The sequence below is a fragment of the Pecten maximus genome, chromosome 6 (assembly GCF_902652985.1).
Source record: "Pecten maximus chromosome 6, xPecMax1.1, whole genome shotgun sequence".
Lineage (NCBI taxonomy): Eukaryota > Metazoa > Mollusca > Bivalvia > Pectinida > Pectinidae > Pecten > Pecten maximus.
Window position 1 is genome coordinate 37,769,514 of NC_047020.1, and position 26,696 is coordinate 37,796,209.

At 34.1% G+C, this 26,696-nt stretch overlaps 1 protein-coding gene across 1 annotated transcript; it reads left to right on the forward strand.

The window, feature by feature from the left end:
• Positions 1-24,914, forward strand: LOC117329695 (putative polypeptide N-acetylgalactosaminyltransferase 10). Its single transcript, XM_033887771.1, has 13 exons — positions 1-93; positions 1,369-1,582; positions 10,492-10,570; positions 11,848-11,992; positions 12,422-12,588; positions 13,393-13,581; positions 14,276-14,453; positions 14,989-15,106; positions 15,385-15,495; positions 18,079-18,300; positions 19,201-19,308; positions 19,912-20,055; positions 20,959-24,914. Exons 2-13 carry the CDS (start codon positions 1,403-1,405, stop codon positions 21,121-21,123), a joined length of 1,806 nt encoding a protein of 601 aa, XP_033743662.1. The 5' UTR covers positions 1-93; positions 1,369-1,402; the 3' UTR covers positions 21,124-24,914.
• The last annotated feature ends 1,782 nt before the right edge of the window (positions 24,915-26,696 follow it).

Consider the following 26,696-nt stretch of genomic DNA (forward strand, 5'->3'; position numbering starts at 1 on the left):
CCTCGAGGTCACGTTAAAATGGCAGCCTTGTGAAGACGTGGAAGTGAGTTAAGAGAAACACTTGACGATTGCAGTGCATCTGTGTGAGAACGGGTAAATATGGGCGACTGTATATGTTCAATTTAATAATCTACAGTGAATCAATAGGTTAGACTTTTCCATGGTGCATGTTAATAGCTGTATGTGAGTAATGTTTTCGATCTCAGGTAAGCACACACGTCTTCAGGCTCCCGTTGGCTTTACCTGTAACGCCGATTGATAAAGAATGACATTGTTTACGTATGACGCGTGTCATCGCTACCTTGATTTAGATGTAAAATATTTCCGTGATTCAGCATAGGAGTGTGATATCGCCAACTTATAATAATTTGCTCACATCGCCAGGCTCGTGAACTTGTGTGCATTGTACATTGTAGAGCTAATTAATGTATTTCATCTGTCAGGTACAGAGGCTGTGCATACAGAATGTAGTTTGTTGTATGTGTGTAATCAATAATACAATTCAACACATAATACTATAGCTCAGCATACATATAATTCTTATTTACTGACTCATAGAAGTATTAATTAATTGTTCACAGGCCAGAAGTTTCTTTTTAAATCAATCTCCAGAAGTCTGATTTTGACGTTGATTAGTTCTTTCGTTTGATTTAATTAGCGAATGGATTGGATATTCCATTCATTTTGTATATAAAGATTAAATGACCATATTCCGTTCATGAAGACAGTAGGGAGAATATCATATTTACACATATTTTGCCATTAAAAATATTGTGTACCCAGACTAACTTTGCACAAGTTTGAATTATAATCATTTGTCACAATGCCGTTATTGCCAACTTCTTTTTCTTCAAATTTCCAATCTAAAAGTTACGAATTTGAATAATAAAGAAACATTTCTGACCTGTTTTCATCTAAATTTTGAGTTAAAAAAGGAGTCGTCTAATCAAATGGGGATCAAGCATTAATTGGCAATTATCTATATCTTAATACATTGTAGTATCTGTTTCCGGTTTTAATACAACAAAATTATGAATGTGACTGTGTAATGCTTTACTGCAAAGATTTCAATTTTGGTAAAGGAAATTGTCTTTGTTTTCATATTAATATGACTGTCATATTACATATAGAAATAAAGGTATGTACTGCTGCATTATAAGGGATCAATGTGACATCGATATCCTTGGCAAATTAAAATTGATCATGAAATGGAAGGCATACATATATTTCACTTTACCTCTTGAGAGAGATTGATGATTAAAACTTCAGCTATTACATCAAAACAAAAATAGTTAAATTAAATATGTACTATTAATGTCTTTCACTTCTTTCAACTTTAATATACTTATCATGATCATTTACTTTCAGGTTCTAGCTTAGATCAGGCAGTTGAAGTGCCAACATGAGGCGTAATTCTGTCACCATCCTCAAACTTCTGGTGGTGGCAGTCGTATTTGTGTTGGCTGGGCCAATGCTACTCAAACACCTGCTTGGTGGCAGCAAGAGAAGCCTCACCGAGGAGTTTGTACATGCAGGCAATGGAATGTCTGCTAAATCTGATGGATCTAAACATCCCAATGAGGTTAGTCAAGACTTATATAGCCCTATACAATGTATATATAATCATTATCGTATTGAACCGTTATGTATGTCCTAAGGGAAACCCTTGTTAATGCATGCATTCATGTTTTAGGGATTTAGATAGGTATGTAAAATATAAGTTACTGTAATTAAAAATTACACATGGCCACATCTGGCAGATACTTTTTTTTTTTTTTTTTTTTTTGTACATTTGTAGTTTTTTTTCTCTTTTTTTTTCTTTTTTTTTAATAAACATAGTTTTAAATAACAGTTGGAGATTGGGGTTTCAAGCTGACACATTTTTATACTAACTTAGTAACTTGTTATACATATATCATGGGTTGTAAATTAAATCTTTACCTATAGATTTTCATTGTCATTCAGAAATAAAGACTAAAGAAATTATATTGGGTCCATGCAACAAATTTTAGTTTTTAATTAGGAAGTGTTATCCTCTTCAACAAGACTGGCTCTGTAATTATAATGACATTTGATCCAAGTAGACAATTTGTTTTACAACCTTGTTATTTCCTGGCATATCAGCCTGTTTAAGGTATATAATGATGTCATTGCGGCAACATTCAGTTCAAAAATCGTGTGAAAAGACATCTTAAAGAAAACAGCTGGCACATTCCTGTTATTTGAAAATTTTCTAGAACAATTAAATGTGTAAATTAGCATATATATGCCACATTTTTATGTGTCTGTCAAGTTTCCATGGGATATCATTTTGGTATATGACATTGTTTGTCCATTTAAACATTTTTTTATCTAGACACAAGTTCTGACCTGTTTAAATCTAAACTTGGTACATGCTTTATTATAATTATTTGGGATTTTCTTTTCTTTATCAGGGTTTCATTTGATGATTTTAAAAGAGTTGCTGCCCTTTTTTCCCCAACATCTTACAATTAATCTTAAGCTTTGCTCAAGTCAAATCATAGATCTTTTCTCTCATTTTTGACAGTTCTGTTTGACAATTGGTAGGCTTTTATCATTGTGAAATTAAGTTGTGGTTTCTTAATTGTGTTTTGATTGGAGAATTCTTCCTTTTACATTTGCATATATTCAAATTTTAATGCATTTTGTTGAAATATCATGTATACATTTGTCACTTTGACATGGGATGTGTGTATGCCGTCCTGCTGCCCGAAAGTTCACTTGAAGCTCATTTAGCTTTTCTTTTAAACAGTCAAACTTTATTATCTTAAATTGTAATAACTTTAAATTGAAGGCTCTGCTTATGTAAAGTAAAAATTCACTTCTGACAGTAAAAGTTATATACAAAATGTAATTGTTTACCTTAAATACCCAAATATCTCTGAAGTTTTTTTTTGCGTCTGGACTGACTTTGAGATAACATCAGCTTTGACATTGATAAAGCAGTAACATTAAGATTGATACTACTATTTCAATTTAACTAGCTCATCTCAGGAACTGCTGATGTGATCCTCATCAAACTTTTTTTGGGGTGTCAAGTGGCAGCAGGGTCATTTATGTCTTACAGACATTTTCTAGTTTATGTTTGTCATTCTGATGAAAAGTAGTTTAGTTTTTATATGCATGTCAAAATTAGACATTTAAGTATTATGGCATCATCCAATTGCAACCATCCATTGTTAACCCACCATCATCAGATGTTGGGCTATTCAAATCACCCTGTATTCGAGTGGCCATCTTTCATTTTGAATTTGACCGTTGATTATCGTTATTTCTCAAGAAGTACATATACTGCAAGGCTTTTTTTGGGGCTGATTTGGGGCCGAAATTCGGCCCCATTCCCTACGACAAAATTGGATATTTTCTCCAATCTGACCAGTTAAAATTCCCAATCGAATGATCTATAAAAAAATTATGTCTTTAAAAATCCGGATGGTGCCGTCCTGTCTACGTTTTATTGGTTATTCTGGCCTGATAAAGGGAGATAATGCTCTAGAGTCTAAATAAATATAGCATAGATCCATATTTGTGTCTACTTGGTATTTTTACCATTAGGTCCATTTTTCCCAATTTACCTGTTGCCACGCATTTTTTCCCAATCTCAGAGCCATAGACCCCATTCCCAAAGTAGTGAAAAAAAAGCCCTGTACTGATCCCTATAGTTTAACTTATTTGTTTTAAGTCTTGTCCAGAAAACGAAATGGCTGATAGTCGAAGATTACAATTGCTATTTCTAATTCACAGGAAGTTCTTCATATATCTCTGGTACATTTCACATAAAATTTTCATGGCGATAAAACAGAGGCCTGCCTCTTTTATATCAACAATATATGTCGGTTAAATTAGTCAAACTTTAGCCATTGTCTGATCATTAATCTGGAAATTGATAGGTAAAAGTTTTGAGAGTTTAGGTGTACCTTTGAAGTTTTTCTATTTATATACTAACCTGACCTCTATTGACAAAATAAAAGCCTCTGATTTGTTGAAAGGTTGTGATTTAGAGTCTACAATTCTTGATTTTGTATCAGTTGTTGTCTTTCACTCTGCCCTATAAAAGTGATTGATGTAATTATTGAATTCAAGGTTAAATTAAATGAACTGTAACATTCTCAATACAATAGAAAGTTTGATATAAATTCCACATCTACCGTATGACAAATAACGTATATTTGATTAATTGAGTGTGTCAAATTCTGTTACTTATAAATTCAGTTTTATGTTTGAATACATTATACCTTATTATAGATCATTTACATTGAATTATAATTTTGCATTAAATTATGAAGTGTATGCTGAATAAATTTAATGTAAGAAATAACGAAAATACATGTATTTGGTGGCTAGGCCTGTATATATAGGGACATATCGCCCGGGGACACCCCACCACAAATGAAGACTTAAAGGAAATTCCCATTAGCCTCAACTTCCTGTAATCTGCATTTTAAGTGCTTAATGTAAACTCATAATCATCTAAAGGTTTTCCCCACTTAAATTAGAAATACAAAACTGTATGATTATTTGTTTAATGTTTTTGTTAACTATTGGTTCAATATAATGAGGTTATATTATAGATCAGATTGTACAATTAGCTTCTGTTTTAATGGAAAATTTAAGTAATCTGGGCCCAGTTGTTCAAAAGGTGATTAGCTTATATTTAATCACTTGATTAGTGAAAATTTCATTTCTCATTTGTTGCAAAACCCGTGAGTATATCATCTTTAAACTATGCCAGTTGAAAGAGAATTAATAATTACAGAATTTCATAAAGTTTTGTTAACCTAGTTCGACCAGAAATTATTTTATCAGGATTTGAAAAATGTTGTTAAAATGTGATTAGCCTATAATCACCTTTTGAACAACTGGGCCCAGATCATTAAAACATGATCTCTAACTCCGCTCTGATGTTTTAGTGTGAACCATGAAAGAGTTTTGGTATGTCTGAATCAATTTTGATAGACTGCTATAATAATATATATTTTTTTTTATACAATGCACAGTACATGAATTCTGATGACAGTATGTTTTACTGTTAGTGGTGGCGGACTGTTAAATGGTGACATTATAACAAGGTTTACTGTTAAATGGTGACATTATAGTTATAAGGTTTTACTGTTACCTGGCGGCAGTGTAACAAGGTTTTACTGTTAAATGGTGACATTATAGTTATAAGGTTTTACTGTTACCTGGCGGCAGTGTAACAAGGTTTTACTGTTAAATGGTGACATTATAGTAAGGTTTTACTGGTAAATGGCGTCAGTGTAACAAGGTTTTACTGTTAAATGGTGACATTTTAGTAAGGTTTTACTGTTAAATGGTGACATTATATCAAGGTTTAATGTTAAATGGTGACATTATAGTTATAAGGTTTTACTGTTACCTGGCGGCAGTGTAACAAGGTTTTACTGTTAAATGGTGACATTATAGTAAGGTTTTACTGTTAAATGGCATCAGTGTAACAAGGTTTTACTGTTAGATATTGGCAGTATAACAAAGATTTATTTTTAAATGGTTGCAGTATAACAAAGATTTATTTTTAAATGTTGGCAGTATAACAAAGAATTTATTTTTAAATGTTGGCAGTACATGTAGTACAAATGTATAATAAAGTTTTGTTGCACATGCTGATGAAACATATTAAAATTGATCTGATATTGGAAAGATTTGACAATAGTAGCTGTAGTTGTATACATAATTTACATTACAGTCGATCGCGAGCTTTTGTTAACTGGTCACCTTTTATTTACAGTCAACAAACACATACCATTTCACTAAATCCATCGCTGTACTGTGTACATACATATTTACAGTCAACAAACACATACCATTTCACTAAATCTATCGCTGTACTGTGTACATACATATTTACAGTCAACAAACACATACCATTTCACTAATATCCATTGCTGTACTGTGTACATACATATATAACATACCTGTGTGAACTTTTGTCTGTTCTGTTAAAACTGCTGTATACAATGAAGGTACAGATATCTTTATGCTTCCACCACGAAATGGGGAGCATATAGTGTTACCCATGCATGTCCGTTCCAACCCGTCCTGTCCCGTCCCATCCCGTCCTGTCCCTTCCCGATGCAAAGTAACTAGCTAATCTCAGAAACTTCTGATGCAATCCTCACCAAATCATGTTTCGAGTTCAAGGTATCAAGTGGCAGCAGGGTCATTTATGTATTTACTTCGTGTTATTTGGTTCAGTTGATTTATTGAAAATTGTAAGAAATAGTTAAGCATAGGTTGAACATGATATATTGTGTTAATTTTACAATACAGTTTAACCTGCATCTAGATACGGTCGTCTAGCTCTACCTGTTTCTAAAGCATCTCCACTTCTACTTGAAATTTGTTCAATTGTTGCTGATGTCTTTTGATCTTATTAGCTCACCTGCCCTAAGGGCAAGTGAGCTTATGCCGTGGTGCGGCGTCCGTCGTCCGTCGGTCCGTCCGTCCGGCCGGCCGTCCGGCGTCAACTTTTTCATTCAAACAACTTCTTCTCAATAACCAAAAGGCCCAGGGACTTGATATTGGGCATGTAGCATGCTGGGGTGAAGGGCTACAAAGTTTGTTCAAATAAATGACCTTGGCCTTCATTCAAGGTCACATGGGTCAAATAGGCTATAATCTTCAAACAACTTCTTTTCAATAACCAAAAGGCCCAGGGACTTGATATTGGGCCTGTAGCATGCTGGGGTGAAGGGCTACAAAGTTTGTTCAAATAAATGACATTGACCTTCATTCAAGGTCACATGGATCAAATAGGCTATAATCTTCAAACGACTTCTTCTCAATAACCAAGAGGCCCAGGGACTTGATATTAGGCCTGTAGCATGCTGGGGTGAAGGGCTACAAAGTTTGTACAAATAAATGACCTTGACCTTCATTCAAGGTCACATGGGTCAAATAGGCTATAATCTTCAAACGACTTCTTCTCAATAACCAAGAGGCCCAGTGACTTAATATTGGGCATGTAGCATGCTGGGGTGAAAGGCTACAAAGTTTGTTCAAATAAATGACCTTGACCTTCATTCAAGGTCACATGGGTCAAATAGGCTATAATCTTCAAACGACTTCTTCTCAATAACCAAGAGGCCCAGGGACTTGATATTAGGGGTGAAGCATGCTGGGGTGAAGGGCTACAAAGTTTGTTCAAATACATGACCTTGACCTTCATTCAAGGTCATATGAGTCAAATAGGCTATAATCTTCAAACAACTTCTTCTCAATAACCAAGAGGCCCAGGGACTTGATATTGGGCCTGTAGCATGCTGGGGTGAAGGGCTACAAAGTTTGTTCAAATAAATGACCTTGACCTTCATTCAAGGTCGCATGGGTCAAATAGGCTATAATTTTCAAACGACTTCTTCTCAATAACCAAGAGGCCCAGGGACTTGATATTGGGCCTGTAGCATGCTGGGGTGAAGGGCTACCAATTTTGTTCAAATAAATGACCTTGACCTTCATTCAATGTCATATGAGTCAAATAGGCTATAATCTTCAAACGACTTCTTCTCAATAACCAAGAGGCCCAGGGACTTGATATTGGGCCTGTAGCATGCTGGGGTGAAGGGCTACCAATTTTGTTCAAATAAATGACCTTGACCTACATTCAAGGTCACGGGGGTGAATTCGGCTTTAATCTGTAAACAATAATTTTGCGATAGCCAAGAGCCTCCAAGACCTGATATTAGGCCAATAGAATGCTGGAATGAAGGACTAGAAAATTTTCAATATGAATAAAACTAGCTTACAATGATATTTGAAAAAAGAGGTTATCAACATAGTATCTTTAGAAATGACCTCAATCAACTTCAAAGTTGCTGTAGAGCCAGGTGAGCGATACAGGCCCATTGGGCCTCTTGTTATAATTCCTGGTCTAGGATTTTTAATTGGTTATAAATGAGCTATACTGCATGCAGTAGTCCATGGGAATTTGGCACATTCTCAGAACTTTAAGCAGTCTATATGACATGTACACATGGGCCATGGATTTAGGGAGTTTGTATCAAGTCCTGGTGTGTCCTATACTAGCAGACAGTGATACATGAGGCACACCTTCATTGGAATCATAATTGCTTTGAATATTTGAAAACCAATTATATTTTAACTACATCACTACGTCATGCATATACTTATAACACTTATATGCATGTACACGTGGTAATTGCAGGGTTTTATAAAAAAAAAAAATTTTTATTTAAAGTCATCTTAATAATATAAGTTAGAGTACAAAAGTTAAGTAATTAATAAACATTACATTTAGATATTACAAACATTAAAAAGAGGGATAGAGCCAGTTAACACTAGTTGTCTGCAGGGATGGATAAAGGGTCCCTATATGCCTCCCTTCTGAATAATACCCTAAAATAAAATGGATACTTTTATTGGTACAGTTGTATGATTTTATTTCAAGTCTGCAGCACAAAAATGTCCAGTTTACCCAGTGTACATATATATATAATGTATGACTCCAGATCTCCCATTTCAAATGAATAGGAAAGTCTACACTACATTAGATTCTAAATGTCATCATGATCTATAACACATATATCAATGTCAGTTTATAACTGTAATCTTGATCAGAATTATAGTATATGGTAACAGATTGCAACAATTTGATCCGACTTGTATGATATATTATACACATATATATAGTTACCAATGCAAGACCTGTTACCTTTCTTAAGCAAGATCAATTGAATGAAGATTATAACTGAACAAATCTATAGTTTATAAAGTTTTATGTTAAGTAGTATACTTTGTACGTCAGTTATGTATTTTGTGTTGTTAACCATTGATAAAGTTATTTAATTTTGAAGTTGCTTTCGGTAGTTAGTATTCATTAGCCAAGGGGCAAGTAAGCTTATAATGCCATAGAGTGGCATCTGTCATTGTCCATCCTGTGGCAACTTTTCTGTTTGAAATACTTCTTCTCAATAATCATGAGGCCCAGGGTCATGATATTTGGCCAGAAGCATGCTGAGATGGAATGAATAACCTATACATTCAAGGTAACAGGCTAGGGGTCTAGTGTGTGAACATATTTAAACATCTTCTCTTATTAATCAAGATACCCAGTGTCATGATATAGGGCCAATAGTATACTGGGTGACCAAGTATTAATTATGACCTTGACCTACTTTCAAATTCACAGTGGTTAAATGTGTTTACTGTAATCCTTCCAGAATCTTCTTCTCAAGTTCCAGTAAAAGCCAAGAGGCATCCTCATATTTCCAGACATGGTTTTCTAGGACAGACTGTCACATATAAGTTTTCCTCACACACAAATGTAATTGACCTTGGCATATTTTCAAGGTCATGGGGTTAAATAGGAAAAATCCTGTTGTGGATCTTCTTAAGTTCTAGGAGACCCAAGGTACTGATGCTTGGCTTGTTGGTACATATTATACCAGTTACAGTGTGCTATAAAGTGTCCTGATTTAAATGACCTTGACCTATTGCAGTGGTCATAGCTAGGGGTCAAATAGTTCAAATTCCTTTGAGAATTTTCTTCTCAAGTTTTGAAGACACAGGGTGCTTCACTGATATTTGGCCAGTCAAGGTATCCGAGATGAAATGCTATCAAGTTTGCTCCTTTAAATCACTCTATTGCTTTCTTTTCAAGGTCACTGAAGGGGTCAAATGTGTTAAAACCTTTAATTCATTTTCTTTAGTATTCCAATGAATCTGCATATAGTTTTAAACTTAAAAAGTAGCATTTTTGTAAATCATGAGTTAAATATAAAATGTTAATGTTAAACCTGCATGAAACCCCATTCTATAAATCATTATCATGTATCATATTTAGCCCATAAACTAATGAAATTTTATTAGTTAAAAAAATTATTTTGGAGCTGATTAAATGTTGATAAAAAGATGGTTGAATTTTATCAACATCCAATTCAACAAGCCAGACACCACATGTACCCTGAAATATATAGTTTGGTGGAATTCTTATTGAAGTTAACATTGAAGTATAACACACAGGGGCTTGGCACGATTTTCCAAATGATAGTCCATATATATATATAGACTATCATTTGGAAAATCGTGCCAAGCCCCTGTGGTATAACAGAGGCCACTGTTGGACTAGAGTTATGAAATACAAACTGTGTAACATGTTTACACATATCATATACATTGGCCCAGAGATGATCATAAGTTTCTGCGTTGAATTTTTTGTGCTTGACGTGCATATATTTTTATCAATTTTATAGACAAATAATATTTTGAGCCTTTCAAACCTTTTTTTAAAAAACATTTATAAACTTCTTTTTTTTTGTGAAGTCCTTCTTTATACATTTTGTTTGCACATAATGTGTTTTCTTGCTGTTGCTTTTGTTGCTACATTTGTACATCTGTACCTTGTCAATATACGTATTACAAAAGGAAGTGTTTGTGGAATAATAAACCTTTTGTTTATGATACGTCAGTATAAATTGTTTGCTTTGATAACAGCTGCCGCCTGCAGATGCTCCACTTCAGAAAATCGACTGGCATAACTACAAACAGATTGCTGAAGAAGAAGAGAGGAAAGGTGAGATATATAAAACAAATCTAACGTTAGTAAAGATGGAGACCAGTTATAAACAAACATATACATGTTCTAAGTGCTGGTTATCAAACATGGGAGTGTCAAGTTTTCAATAAAAGAATTCTTTTATTTATTTTTTCTCTTTTTCTTTTGAATTGAAAGCTTGTCGCTGTAGTTAGTTTTTAATGTTGCTTTAAGCATACAAGTCATTGTTAATCAATAACAGTGTATAAGTGAGGATTTAACTGTTATAGACTTGTATCTGAAATACAGTAGTCACTGCAGCAGCCCTTAATATATATCGGCGAACATATAACTCTCTGAGAACTAAACATTTAAGGGAGCCTTCATTGCTTGTTACTTTTTCAAGACATATATGACTGAATAAATCTTCCTGTGTCTCGTATGGCTTCTGTACATGTACGTAGGACGTATTATAGTACACAAGACCAGACAATTGAACCTAGGCTGACTGTTATGTATATAAGGGGATTGTCACGTCTTCACTGTTTATTTATTTGCCACGGGTCTCTAACATGAAAATACCATCTGATCTTATCACTTTGTTTAGAAATAATCGGTTCTCCAACTTCTCAGAGCTGGATGAGATAAGATAAGCTGTAATCCCCGGAGGTACTACATATTGCACACATAACTACTGAGTGTATAATATTGGGATCATACTGACTATATCAGATGGCTAAGAAAATAACTGCTAGAAAATTGTTGTACATCTTGTGCGTGTATTATATAATCATGTACAATGTATATAACATGTTTGTACATATCGGTACCTGCAAATGTGGGGATCAGCTGGTTACAAAATCTTGCATGTAAAAAATTTGAAGCATTTCACAAAACATTATGAATTGTATATATATATGATTAACTGAAAATACACATTCTTTCGTTGCAATTAAGGCTACAGTACAGCTATTTCATGAATGTAATACCATTATGGTGTTTGCATTGAAAAAATGTGTCATTTAAATTATAATGAGTGCCTTATATATCAATACATTTCTGGAGTTAACATAACTCCTTAATCTACAGGGGTCTTCTATACACATTTAAAGTTGCCTCATACAATTATATACTTATATACAATTATATGCAGGTTGATACAGACTGAGTACATTATATAAAGTGCATTTCTCCCTCTAGAATCTTTAAGATATTAATTATATATATATCTGAACGTAATTTCTGCATTTGCTAAAGTCAGACTGTTTAAACATTTTATATATTAAGATATCAAAAATTGCAATATGTTTGTACAGGTCCAGGTGAACAGGGACAAGCAGTAATTCTGTCGCCAGAGGAAGAGAAACAAAAAAATGACCTATACAAGGTCAATGGGTTCAATGCCTTTGCCAGTGATAAAATTTCCCTACAGAGGTCACTCAAGGACATTCGTCATCAAGAGTAGGTCATTGCTACAGTTAAACAGTACTTCATTGATATTTTGATTTTGAAATAGATTAAAATCATTATAGTACTTAATAGTTTTGAAATGACTTTCAGAGTTTTTCAATAGGAAGCACATCATGAGTTAACAGATCTAGATTGTTTCCAGATATTCAGTTATTTTCTGAACATGAACCAATAAATTTCTAGTAAGACTAAATTGTTTTCTGATGGTTATTATTAAAACTAGTCTAGTGAAAATTACATTTTGCAGTTGGTTATTGAGTCTTTTTCTAGATATTAATTGATTCTTGGGAAAAACCTTGACCCAAAATTGGAGAAATTTCATTTTGTATTCAGTAGATCATTTTCTATAGGTAAAATTGTGTACAAATAACTTCTTCTAAACAAAAATTCAGGAAATAATATTCTGTTTTTGCCTCACAGCTGTAAAACTAAAAAATACCTGAACAACCTACCCAATGCTAGTGTGATTGTTCCATTCCACAACGAGCATTGGACCACGCTGTTAAGACTGTGTTACAGTGTACTAAACAGAGCTCCCAAAGGCATGGTTCACGAAATCATTCTAGCCGACGACTTCAGTAACAAAGGTAGGTTATGATATCAAAAGGAAACATGCTGTTATATCAAATTATGGTAATTAAAAGAATGTGTCATTTATTTTGTTATAAAGTGAATAATTTCAGATATTGTATTTTACTTCAGTTGGATCTGACAATTATATATACAGGATTATATATACATTTGACGCTGCAGTCTCCCATTACCTCAATGTAAATCTGGGCTGTGTCTCCCATTACCTCAACTTTAATCTAGGCTGCATCTATGAGCCCATAAATGCAGTCTGGATCACATGATGTGATTGTTACTCCATTTTCATCAATGTCACAGAAATGCCTTGCAAGTAAATCAAACTCATTGAGGATTCTGATTGAAAGCAACTGTGTTACTATGATGTCATCTTTGTCCTATGTTGATCATCGTCATAACAAGGCACTTGGGAGAAAATAAAGGACCTATTTATCTAAGAAAGGCAGAGATGAACATAATCTTTTGTTAATGTAAATATAACAATTAAACGCTTGTTAGATTATATTTATTGTCACAGTAAATTGCAATTTGGGCGATATTTAAATATTCATAGCGCCCTAATTATAACACACACCATTCTATTTATCTGTCACCAAGATTACATTTATAGCGGCAAAAAATACAATGTAGTGTTTAATTGTTAAATCTTAGTAGTAAATTGGATTGTCCAATTGTCGTTTAATTAGGACTAAAGAGAATGAAATAAGAAAAAAATTGATTTTTGTATTTTAGTAACTTTCATTTTGGATCTTCAAATGAAATATTGTAAATATTCTGACAGAAAATATTTTCTTTTTTAACAGCACATTGTGGGAAGCCATTGGATGATTATTTGAAGGAACACTTTGACAATGTACGTGTGGTAAGGGCAAAGCAAAGAGAGGGTCTTATCCGAACTCGTCTCATGGGAGCAAAGGCAGCCACAGGGCAGGTCCTCATCTTCCTCGACTCCCATGTAGAGGCTAACATCAACTGGCTTCCACCACTCCTTGGTAATAATTGTAGACCAGTCTAGATCTGCCATGAAATTAGTAAATAAACCCCTGCCTACAATAAGACCTCTTCTTCATTTTTGCAGAATCATCAATTTTGAAATAGTAAGCTAACAAGGGTTCACAAGAAAGCCCCTTGAAGGAAATGTTTAGACTAAACCTTCACACTAGTGGAGGGGACTTTCGGATAAATACAGTATAGAAATGAAACCTGCTGTGCATATAAATTACCAGGTTGACTCCAGGCTGAATGCAATATAGGATTGGAACCTGCTGTGCATGTAAACCATCAGGTTGACTCCAGGCTGAATGCAATATAGGATTGAAACCTGCTGTGCATGTAAACCATCAGGTTGACTCCAGGCTGAATGCAATATAGGATTGGAACCTGCTGTGCATGTAAAGCACCAGGTTGACTCCAGGCTGAATGCAATATAGGATTGAAACCTGCTGTGCATGTAAACCACAAATTTGACTACAGGCAAATGCTGCTGAAGAATTAATTACTTTATATAAATTCAATTTGATTTCTTATCATTTCATTTATACTTCAGTAGGTAATGTTCCATCATTAAACAGTGAATTTGATTACAGTAACTGTAAATTAATTAGATCTATAGACTAATTGTCTGTTAATTAATATCATCTCACAATAAGGGAGGTAACTCATGCAAACCAAACTTTTATATTACAGAGCCCATAGCCGAGGACTATAAGACAGTTGTCTGCCCTTTTATTGATGTCATTGACTTTGAAACCTTTGCGTATCGTGCCCAGGACGAGGGTGCTCGAGGGGCTTTTGACTGGGAATTTTTCTATAAGCGTCTGCCTCTTCTACCTGAGGACCTCAAACATCCTGCTGAGCCATTCAAGTAAGAAATATTGGTTGTCTTACTCTATAGGCAATCTCCAAGTGTGTAGATGTTTTGGGGGAAACAGAAATATTCTTTATGTTGAATTATGTGGCATAATCATTTGATTGATTGGTTGATCAATGGAACATACTGTATATTTGGTAGTACAGCGGATCCTGCTTGTTATGATATTTCATTTTCTAGAAAATAATGTAGAAAAAGCTGGTATATGATAACTGAGCAAGCGATATAGGCCCCTTGAATCAGAATTTAGACTCATTATGATTGTTAGACCAACTACTTCGTGTATTTCATGTATGTCAATATACTTTGATGTGATTACCAAAATCAGTAAATCATCATACAGTCAAAGGTTTCGAATTTAAAGGTTTTTTATGAAAAAAAAACCAAATGTTGCTAATTAGACAGTTATTATAAGATAAATTTATATCTAACAGAGACCGGTAAAACCACAAAACCTAAAATACCTATTTTACATGATTGTAAAGTTCAACAAAAATACTTACACATACCTATGGTTTTCAATTTGCAGTAGTCCTGTAATGGCTGGAGGGCTGTTTGCTATAAGTACCAAATGGTTTTGGGAACTGGGAGGTTATGACCCTGGTCTGGATATCTGGGGAGGCGAACAGTATGAATTGTCATTTAAGGTAAAGTTAAAATGTGAACTATAAACCCATAAGGATGCTAAAAATCATAAACTATTGTTTGAAATAAAGTCCTTTTTACCTGAATCTGTGGCAACAAGGTAAACAAAACAGGGATTTTGTCATACATGTAATTTGACATTAAGACTTCAAGAATATTTATATTTAACATTTTTAATTCAGTAAAACAAAACAAGAAACTCCCTAATTTGTTGCAGTCATAGCCTCATTTGGTGTTATATGTCAACAAAAATTGTAATTGTCATTTCTCTGCTTGTCAGCTGTGGCAGTGTGGTGGTAAAATGGTGGACGCTCCTTGCTCGAGAATCGGGCACATCTACAGGAAGTTTGCGCCATTCCCGAACCCTGGTGTGGGAGATTTTGTGGGCAGGGTAAGCCAGTGGTCTCTATATATAGACATGAAAAGTTTGAGTGTTGATGTCCTCATTGTTCCCCACGTCAACAATACTTACTGGAGGGACTCCATCTGTCAGTCCTCCACCAGTACTACGGGAGGGGACTATAGGTTTGTACTCCATCTGTCAGTCCTCCACCAGTACTACGGGAGGGGACTATAGGTTTGTACTCCATCTGTCAGTCCCCCACCAGTACTACTGGAGGGGACTATAGGTTTGTACTCCATCTGTCAGTCCCCCACCAGTACTACTGGAGGGGACTATAGGTTTGTACTCCATCTGTCAGTCCCCCACCAGTACTACTGGAGGGGACTATAGGTTTGTACTCCATCTGTCAGTCCCCCACCAGTACTACTGGAGGGACTTTGGGTTTGTACTCCATCTGTCAGTCCTCCACCAGTACTACTGGAGGAGACTATAGGTTTGTACTCCATCTGTCAGTCCCCCACCAGTACTACTGGAGGGGACTATAGGTTTGTACTCCATCTGTCAGTCCCCCATCAGTACTACTGGAGGGGACTATAGGTTTGTACTCCATCTGTCAGTCCCCCACCAGTACTACTGGAGGGGACAATAGGTTTGTACTCCATCTGTCAGTCCTCCACCAGTACTACTGGAGGAGACTATAGGTTTGTACTCCATCTGTCAGTCCCCCACCAGTACTACTGGAGGGGACTATAGGTTTGTACTCCATCTGTCAGTCCCCCACCAGTACTACTGGAGGGGACTAGGTTTGTACTCCATCTGTCCGTCCCCCACCAGAACTACTGGAGGGGACTATAGGTTTGTACTCCATCTGTCAGTCCTCCACCAGTACTACTGGAGGAGACTATAGGTTTGTACTCCATCTGTCAGTCCCCCACCAGTACTACTGGAGAGGACTATAGGTTTGTACTCCATCTGTCAGTCCCCCACCAGTACTACTGGAGGAGACTATAGGTTTGTACTCCATCTGTCAGTCCCCCACCAGTACTACTGGAGGGGACTATAGGTTTGTACTCCATCTGTCAGTCCCCCATCAGTACTACTGGAGGGGACTATAGGTTTGTACTCCATCTGTCAGTCCCCCACCAGTACTACTGGAGGGGACTATAGGTTTGTACTCCATCTGTCAGTCCTCCACCAGTACTACTGGAGGAGACTATAGGTTTGTACTCCATCTGTCAGTCCCCCACCAGTACTACTGGAGGGGACTAGGTTTGTACTCCATCTGTCCGTCCCCCACCAGAACTACTGGAGGGGACTATAGGTTTGTACTCCATCTGTCAGTCCTCCACCAGTACTACTGGAGGAGACTATAGGTTTGTACTCCATCTGTCAGTCCCCCACCAGTACTACTGGAGGGGACTATAGGTTTGTACTCCATCTGTCAGTCACCCATCAGTACTACTGGAGGGGACTATAGGTTTGTACTTCATCTGTCAGTCCCCCAACAGTACTACTGGAGGGGACTATAGGTTTGTACTCCATCTGTCAGTCCCCCATCAGTACTACTGGAGAGGACTATAGGTTTGTACTCCATCTGTCAGTCCCCCACCAGTACTACTGGAGGAGACTTTAGGTTTGTACTCCATCTGTCAGTCCTCCACCAGTACTACTGGAGGAGACTATAGGTTTGTACTCCATCTGTCAGTCCTCCACCAGTACTACTGGAGGGGACTATAGGTTTGTACTCCATCTGTCAGTCCCCCATCAGTACTACTGGAGGGGACTATAGGTTGTACTCCATCTGTCAGTCCCCCACCAGTACTACTGGAGGGGACTATAGGTTTGTACTCCATCTGTCAGTCCCCCACCAGTACTACTGGAGGAGACTATAGGTTTGTACTCCATCTGTCAGTCCCCCACCAGTACTACTGGAGGAGACTATAGGTTTGTACTCCATCTGTCAGTCCCCCACCAGTACTACTGGAGGGGACTATAGGTTTGTACTCCATCTGTCAGTCCCCCATCAGTACTACTGGAGGGGACTATAGGTTTGTACTCCATCTGTCAGTCCTCCACCAAAACTAAAGGGAATGAAGGGTTTCTACTTGGTCTGACAGTAATCCAGGGAGGGGCTAGACTATAGGTTTGTCTTCTGTCTCTTAATCCACAACAGTACTACTGTAGGGCACTTCAGGTTTGTATACAACCTTATGATCTTATCTTAGCATTTTCTTCGGGTTGGTAAGTATGTTCACATTGTACTTCATCTGTTAGTTCCCCTGTAGTGCTATTTGATGCATCAATGCTTACAGAGTTATGTCCCTTAGTTCGTTTTTAAAGCAAAACTTTGCCAGAAATTTTGAACCAGGAATCTGATGTATGTACATGAAACTGATGTGTCAGAAGACTCAAATTTAATAAACAACTGGAACTTTCTTTACTTTGCCTTGTTGGCATGAGAGTGGGCTGTGTTAATTTATCAGTCTGTTGGTGTTCTAAGCTAATTTGATGAAGCCCAGTTGGCAAGATTTTACACTAATTTGATTAAGCCACCAAATTGTAGCTACATAATACATAATACCTTAAAATAAATGTAGTCATAAGTTAAATGTCTGTTTGACATCATTTTAGAATTATCGGCGAGTTGCTGAGGTGTGGATGGACGAATATGCAGAATACCTGTACAATCACCGCCCCCACTACAGAAACATTGACCCAGGCGATATAACAGCTCAGAAAGCCATCCGTACAAAGCTCAACTGTAAACCATTCAAATGGTTTATGAAGGAAGTAGCTTTTGATCTACCCAAGTTTTACCCACCAGTGGAACCTCCTCCATTTGCCAAGGGAGAGGTATGTTTGTCTAGTATTATAGTATACAGTAGAATGTACACACAGACTCTGTTACTCCTCAATGATATTCTGTAATCTTATGTCCGATAAACAAAGAATGTACACAAAGAATTTGTTACTTGTCTATGATATAGAGGTTACACAACGAGTGGTTGTTGGATATGGAATTTATTTCACACTCGTAAGTTATTTTTTAAAAGTTGCAAAAAACACTCGCTAAAGCTCGTGTCTTTTGTAACTTTAAAAAAATAACTTACTCGTGTGAAATAAATTCCATATCCAACAATTTCGAGTTGTGTGACCTGTTTCTACCACAATAATATCGGCTTGAATCAAAGGGAAACGTGGACAAGTATAATTTCGCGTATGCAAATAAAGTGTACCGGTGACGTCCGGGACCCGGTGATGTGACGTCATTAGATTATTGATGACGTCAATAACAATTGCAGCTTGGGTCAAAGATCACTGTGTTAGCCAATCAAAATGTGTACAGAGTTTATACCACGTGTGGTATAAACAGATTGTTAATCAACAGCTTTAATGATTAACTGATGGTCTGAGAGTTGAATAACACAGGGTATTGTGGTAGAAATTATATTCTACAATCTTCACAACTGTATATAAACATACTAAATTTTACCCTCAGTATTCTGTTTTGCATTTTGTCAGCTTCTGTCACACAAAATAAGATTAATCCTAACTCTGAAATTCACATCTTAAGATTACTGATTCTCAATTTTCAGCAACACTTTTTTTTTTTTAAGTTAATGATGGTTTTGAAGTTAGTAGCTATAGGCTGGTAATATTGAATCTTCCTGAAAAACCTAATTGTAAGTTTTCATTATAACAAAAGTTAGTTCACAAATCATGATGTTATGAATGTATGATTTGTTCCGACAGATAAGAAATGTGGAGGCCAATCTATGTATAGATACACGATACAAGGGTCAGAATGAGAGGTTTCAACTGGAGCCTTGCCTCAAGGATGGCAAGGGAGGTGGAGAACAGGTATGCTTCAGTAATCTGGCCGTTACAGGATAGAATCTCAAGTGCTTGCCAAAAAATGTATATGTATGTATATATTAAGTGTAAGGTTCACAGATTCTGAAATAAAATCAATTTTTCAACTTATCAAAAAAATTGCAATTTTGCGAAAATCTCAATTTTGCGAAATCTCAGTTATCCGAAGTCTCAATTTTGCGAAAAAATCTACTGTAAAAGTAGGATTTTGTTCATCAAAATTTAAGTTTTGTTCAAAGATAAATCATTAATAATAATTTTGAAAATTGGAAAACAGTAAAATAGGTTATTAGCTACTTTGATTTGATAACTTAACACATAAGTGATGCAAGTGTAGTATTCCTCTCAATTTGTGACATTCCTCTCAATTTGTGACAATGTGTTTCTGTACATTCCCTTTAATGATATTAAAAAGATTGTATTAAATATTGAAAGTTAAATACTCTTATGGTTCTTACTATTTCCATGTATCTTTTATCAATGATGTGATGACGTTTCAATGAAATATTTCATAATTAGAAATTAATTTCTTCTAATTTTATAGTTATTGATTTTAACTTTTAATTTTTGTTTGTTTCCTATTTACTTCAGGAATTCCAATTTTCCTGGCATAAAGATATACGTCCAGGGAAGCGGAGTGTTTGCTTTGATGTCTCCCAGTCTATCAAAAAATCTCCTGTCATTCTTTTTAATTGCCATGGGATGGGAGGCAATCAAAGATTTAAATATAATATGGTAAGTACAACTTTAAGGGGATCTAGACCAGTACAGTAAATATGTCTCTGATATTTTATTGATTAACTCTTTTTAGTGACCTTTTTTCACAATTATGTTTAGTCACATTGATCCGGCATCATAATATTTATTCAAGCTTGTGAAGTACTCTTAATGATGATGAACAACTAGAGAGTTAATTATTAAATTAGAAAGGTCACAGAATTTTCTATTTCTCAAAAGAAACAAAGTTATAATTAATATGTTAGTAACTTATTGTAAGGGATAGTGCTGTCTTGTCAATGTTACAGTATAATGTCTTAAAATATGACATCAAACATTCTGCTCCCATGCTTTTTCTATTTTCCAATTTGAAAAATGGAATAAATTGCATATTAAATGGTTTTCCTTTGAAATTTCACTCATCCTACAACAGATGTATCAATATCTACTGATGATGATGACTTAATTATGTATGTATAGGTGTGATGACGATAGTGATTTTGGTCACTATGTGAAATAATTATAAATTAGCGTGTGTAAATGAATGTATAGCATGAAAATGATGATGATGATGATATCATATATGTGATGTAATTATGATTTGAAGTGCGAGTGTATGTGTTATATTTTTGTATTATACTTTGCTGAAAAACTTGAAAAATAAAATAAAATATGTTAATACAAAAAAAAATATCAATATTTACATTGAATTTCATAGTCGTGAAACCATTCATTAAGTTTGACAATATCCTTTGTGTATATTAAGGTTGCTACCTAGCTAGTATGTACAAAAACTGGTCCTGTCCATATCTGTTATTTTTAGCTTTTAAGTGACTGAAATGTACATGGTGTTGCCTGTTGTAAGCCATAAAAAGAATATATTTTTGTTTTAATTTAAAAACTTTTTTATTTATTTTTCAGGATACTTCACAAATTTACCATGTAATTAGTAATCAGTGTTTGGACTGTGATCCAGGCAGTCATGAACTTTTCACAAATCCCTGTGATAAAAACTTAAAAACCCAACAGTGGAAAGTAGAGACTGTTAATGAAACGGCAGTTAGAACGGAATGGAAAGCTGCATAAAGACGGACAACAAACAGCGCCACCTGGTGTGGTGCTATCAAATGTGCCTGACTCTGCTGACAACAGATTCACAGGGACTAGACTAAGTGTTTATTTATGCTGATTAAATATCATAATTGATTCATTTGTAGTGCACAGATATTCCCTTATTTGTCAGAGTTAGTATCCATTGTTATATTAACAAATAACAGTGTCTTGTAAAAAAACAAAAATGAAAATTGATCTTAGCAAAATAACATTTTGACGTAAACTTGAAATTGATCAGTCTAAAAATCTTGATACTTAAGAGAAAACTAGTTATTAAGGAATTGATAAATTTTCCTCAGCAAAATGGGAAGAAATTCTGGTTATTGAATTTGAGTACATATTCAATGCATAAATTTGTTTGGTATCCTTTACGCAAAATGCTAACCATAAGGAGATTGGTCTCACATTTGATAGCAAGGAGTGATCTCTTAATCCATTGTGATATGTGATCACAATGTGTTGTGATGTCGTAATGTTCTTGTTAAAATGATTGAAAAAAAATATATTGATTAAAATTGGTTAGAAAAAACACTCCAAATTTGAGTTTTAAGAAAACAGCAAAATAAAGTTCAAGTCACAAAAAATCTGCGATGTAAATTTTTCATTTTGGTCTTAATTGGAGCAGCACTCTTTCATACCAATGATTTTTTATTGATTAATCCCATTACTTAAAATACTAGGCAAAGTGATTTTCTTCCTTATTCATGCTCGACTCGTAAAAAATAGGATTATAGATTATTAAACACCAATTTTATTATCTTTAACAGATAATAATCTTTTTTTTCACAGACTTTAAGTTCTCTCTTGTACGATTTATGGTTTTTAAAATGAATGCAGTCATTTATATGGATTATAATGGACATTGTGCCCTGATAAATCTTCACATTATAAGAAAACCATATTTTTAAAATAACTTTTCATACATAACCTTATATTATCACGCAATGTAAGAAAGTTCATATCTATTTTTGAATCAGCCTGTTGTCTCTGTGGTACAGTACACATATATATTATAGTACATATTAACATATACCAAATATTTATTTTTGTGCACTTCTATCGTGTTTAAGGTTGATATTGACGTACTTAATGACTTAATGTAAATGTGTATATTATCAACCTTTGTGGTATTTAATTCACGAATTGTATGTAATTGAAACCTCTTGCTGTACATAATTTTATGCTTTTCAACAAAAAGCCAAATTGTTGTTTATTTATTACAAGTTAAGGTATGTCAAGTGTTAACTAAATTCTTTTTTTTTTTCTTTGTCGTAAGTTTTATCTGAAAGTCCCATTTGTTGTTGAAATACATTTTTTTTCTGTCTGCTCTGTTTATTTAAATATAGGGTAATTAATTTAGACGAATTGATTTAGCCTATCTCTAATGATTGACTTTCTCGAGTGTTAGTGGTTGTTTCATGAATTTTTCATAGTGTGTAAGTTGCATTTAGTGAATGATACACTTGATACATAGAGTAAAAGGACCTTAGCTGATGGAATCACTTAATCAAAGTATCTCATTAATTTCCCATTTTTCATCAATAGTAATTCTTGAAATGCTTTTAATCCTCAAAATTGAACCTACACACACAAAAAGAGGGGACAGTAACTTAAAATTTAGCATTTCAGAGAAAATGAAGATCTGCATAAAGACATTAACTAAAGTCTCAAAATCAAGTGTGTTTAAATTTCCATATTCTTTATGCTATTGTATTAGAAAACACCTACAGCTATTTCATTGCCAATAATGATAGTTCATTGTATATTATCAGCTCTTATTCTTGTAAGATGTATAAAATTATGTAAACTTAATTATTCATTTTACAACAACTGCATAAAAAGTCAATACAACTTATACTAATCACACTTGTTGGCGGAGATGGAAGCCTGCGAGGGGTCTTAGTTTGGGAGGAAACCAGAGAACCTGGGTAAAACCTGGCAGGTGACCTCATACCTCTTCACATCCGATTGGGGAATCAAACCCCTGGAGTCGCCTAGATGAAAGACAAGCATATTACCACCGCGCCATATATGATGAATACTCATATAGGAGAATTGACCATCATATGGTGGTGATTATTTTTTTACAATATGTTTAAACTAAATGCTTTGGAAATTAAAGATTAAGTAATCATTCAAGTTTGATAATTTTAGTCTGTGATTGGACATAAATAATTTGGCAAAATATTTCAAATTTAAAAACTAAAAAAAAAAGAAACTCTTATTTAGATTAAATTTCTTTTGATCAAACTAAAAATAAAGCTGATTCAACAGACTCCATAGTTGTTAATATACTGTAGGTTGGTGCCGATTAGTGATAGAAAAATTTGTCTACAAGTACATTATTGAATATTTGATCTTTCCATAAAACACAGTGCACTGTTTGTTAACACAACTTTTGTTTAGTTTGTAATGGCATTTCCTGTATCGTCTACATGAATGGATAACAAAGTAAAATCCTATTACAACAATGTGTATTATACATGAAATAACCTTACCATGTTTACAATGTAAATTATACATGAAACACCTTTATAACATGTATACAATGGATATTATACATTCAATACCTTTGTGATATGTATATAATGTATATTATACATGAAATACCTTTAAGACATGTATACAATGTATAATATACAATGTACATGAAATACATTAGCATGTACATAATGGATTTAGGATACATAATTCTTTGTGTATACAATATATAGCTGCATGACTTTAACACATACTTTACATGCAGATAGTTGTACATACTTTGGAGGTACACTAGACAGTTTGATGATTATGTTATAATTAAGGTTTTATGTCAATCTTTATAATATATTTGAAATTGCGATAATTCAGTTGGTTTGATTATTATTAGGTTATTTAGGGTAATATGGCATTCTAATCCTTTATACAATATATATATGAAATGCAATGTATTAATACTTGATTTGGAATTACATTTTCAATTTAATGTAAGTGTATTTACTCTGTATCTCAGTCTATGAAATTCATATTAAGTTAAAGTAAATGTCTTATTCAGAAACTAAAACATCTTGAAACATATTAAACCACCTAACACAAAAACCCATTAAAAAAAAATCATAAATATGACCCTGGTTTATAAAAATACTGTAACAGTATTCCTACTTATGCATATGTTCATTCATTTCATTGTTTGCTTATCAGCTTTGATGAATGTCAATGTGTGTACTTTGTAAGCAATTTCCGATTTCAACACACAACAGGTTACTGCGGGTGACATTGATTACAAGGGAGATAACTCCGTTGTGTTTCAGACTCAAAAATGTACTAGATCTCTTTGGGTGCAGCTTTAAGCCTCATAGTTCTTTTTCAAATTAACATCAGTCTTTAAACATATTTGTTATACCTACCTCATACATCGTACACCTTAATTTAAAAATGAAGCAGGTAAACACACCATAAAACTAATAGAATTACAGATTTGATTTGATAACAAATCCTGTATATGTACATAGGACTTTTCCAGTAAAATGTCTACCCCACCCCAGGACTCCAGGTTTGGTTAAGGGGTACCACCTATAGAATTTATTTAATAAATTGCATAGAAATAATAGGAAGGCAATCCCACCATGGATAGAAGTGATTTTTTGTGGAGTCCAGGGGTCAGGTAGATATTTTAACGGAATAGCCCTAACATAATGTACAAATCATGTTCTATCTGTAGATATAGCTGTGTGGTGAAGAATTTGAATACAAAAAAATGTACATAAAATAATCTGTAAATCACATTCACAGGGATATAAAATAATTCCCTACCCTCTGGCTATATCAAATACACAGGGATATGAAATAAATTCCCCATCCTCGGCCTATATCATGGGACTAGATAAGGAATTTGTGCCAAGCCTATGATAACACATTATAGAAAACTTATTCAACAGTGTGTTCATTTTAATACAACTTACCTCCTTCTCGTTTAGTGAGTGTTTATATTGTCATTGTCGAATCAGATCGGTGCAGGAAACCTAGTTAGGAAATTGATCATGTGAATTCACTATTTTAAAAAACAATGTCCTGTTTAATTACAACTCGTTAAAATGTCTAGGTTTCTTTTGCTGTGAAGGTACATTGTATTGTGTTGAAATAAGACACAATTTAGGTGAGACTCCAGTATTCAATCAGTGTATTTGGAACACATTATGGTACAATTGATAGTTTTACAGATGCTAGTATTATTTCTACCAGTTAAGGTATTACTGTAAGTATTCTTATTTTGTCGGACTCAAATTTAAGTGATGTTGAAACAGTATAAAGAATTGGCAGTAAGCACAATCATGATTTAGCTAAAACCGCTAAAATAAAAGTACCGCTGAAAATTAATGTGTATGTTTTAAAGAACTCATTATTCACAATATTTCATTTGATACATATTAATTTTTTTTTTTTTTTCATTTTTTTTTTTAAATATTCATCACACAAAAAAGTAAGTTGCTTTATATATCTGTTTCAATGGGTATGTGCTTGTAACATATATTTAGGTTTATATATACTCCTATGAAATGTGTTAGACAGTGTAAAACCTTGTAATATTAGAGGCTTGATTTGTACATTGCATATTGTAAAATGAATCTCTTAGAAATCCAAAATTTGAACTGAAAATTTTGAAATGTAATTTTTGAAGATTTAAGATGGAGTTGATATTGCTTAGCCCAGATAACTTGGGCCGTTTGAGCAGACAGACAGGCATTTTGGACATAATGATCTGGCCTACAACTACAATTATATATCCAAAATCTGCCGGAGGTGTACTCAAGGGACATTCAGGCTGATATTACATTTTAGAGAATACACTGCCCGGTACTCATTTCAAATTATTTCATTTTAGAAACTACTGTAAACTACTGAAATGTACTGTGTACAGGGGACTTATATTTATATGAACAAACGTGTATTCTGTAAAAGAAAATGATGAAATGAAATCATAATACTAGCTGTAAAATTCATGATGAAAAAAGTTTATTTCAGTTTTCTTAATTATCTGCTTTTAAATATTCTTCCAAAACATTATTCTATGCAACATATATATTATTTTTACTATATATTGAAAACAAAAATAGAAAAAATGTGGAATGATTGAATGAGAGACATTGAAAATTTTCATGGACATGTGTTTGATCTAGTCTATAATTCCCTGTATTGTAATCAAACCTCGCTTAAAGTGATTTTAGTTTAATTAGCAAACTAATTTTTGTGTGGTATGAGGTTTCATTTCAATTAAATTATTAACTGTTATGACTGCATTTCCATTAGTCACTTATAATTCATTGTTATGAATATCATTCATGATCACTTGACATTCATGAAGAAATTTCTTATTTGATAAAGTAGAATTTCTTTAGATTATTAATAAGGTGTTCAAAATGTGTGTTTGTATACATATTTTAGTTATCTTGAATGTATAATTATTAGTGTTTTGAAATATAACCATGGCTTATAGAATTTATCATTCTAAAACCCAAGCCTGACAGTAATTAAATAGACATGCTTTGCTCATAAAATAATATATTTAT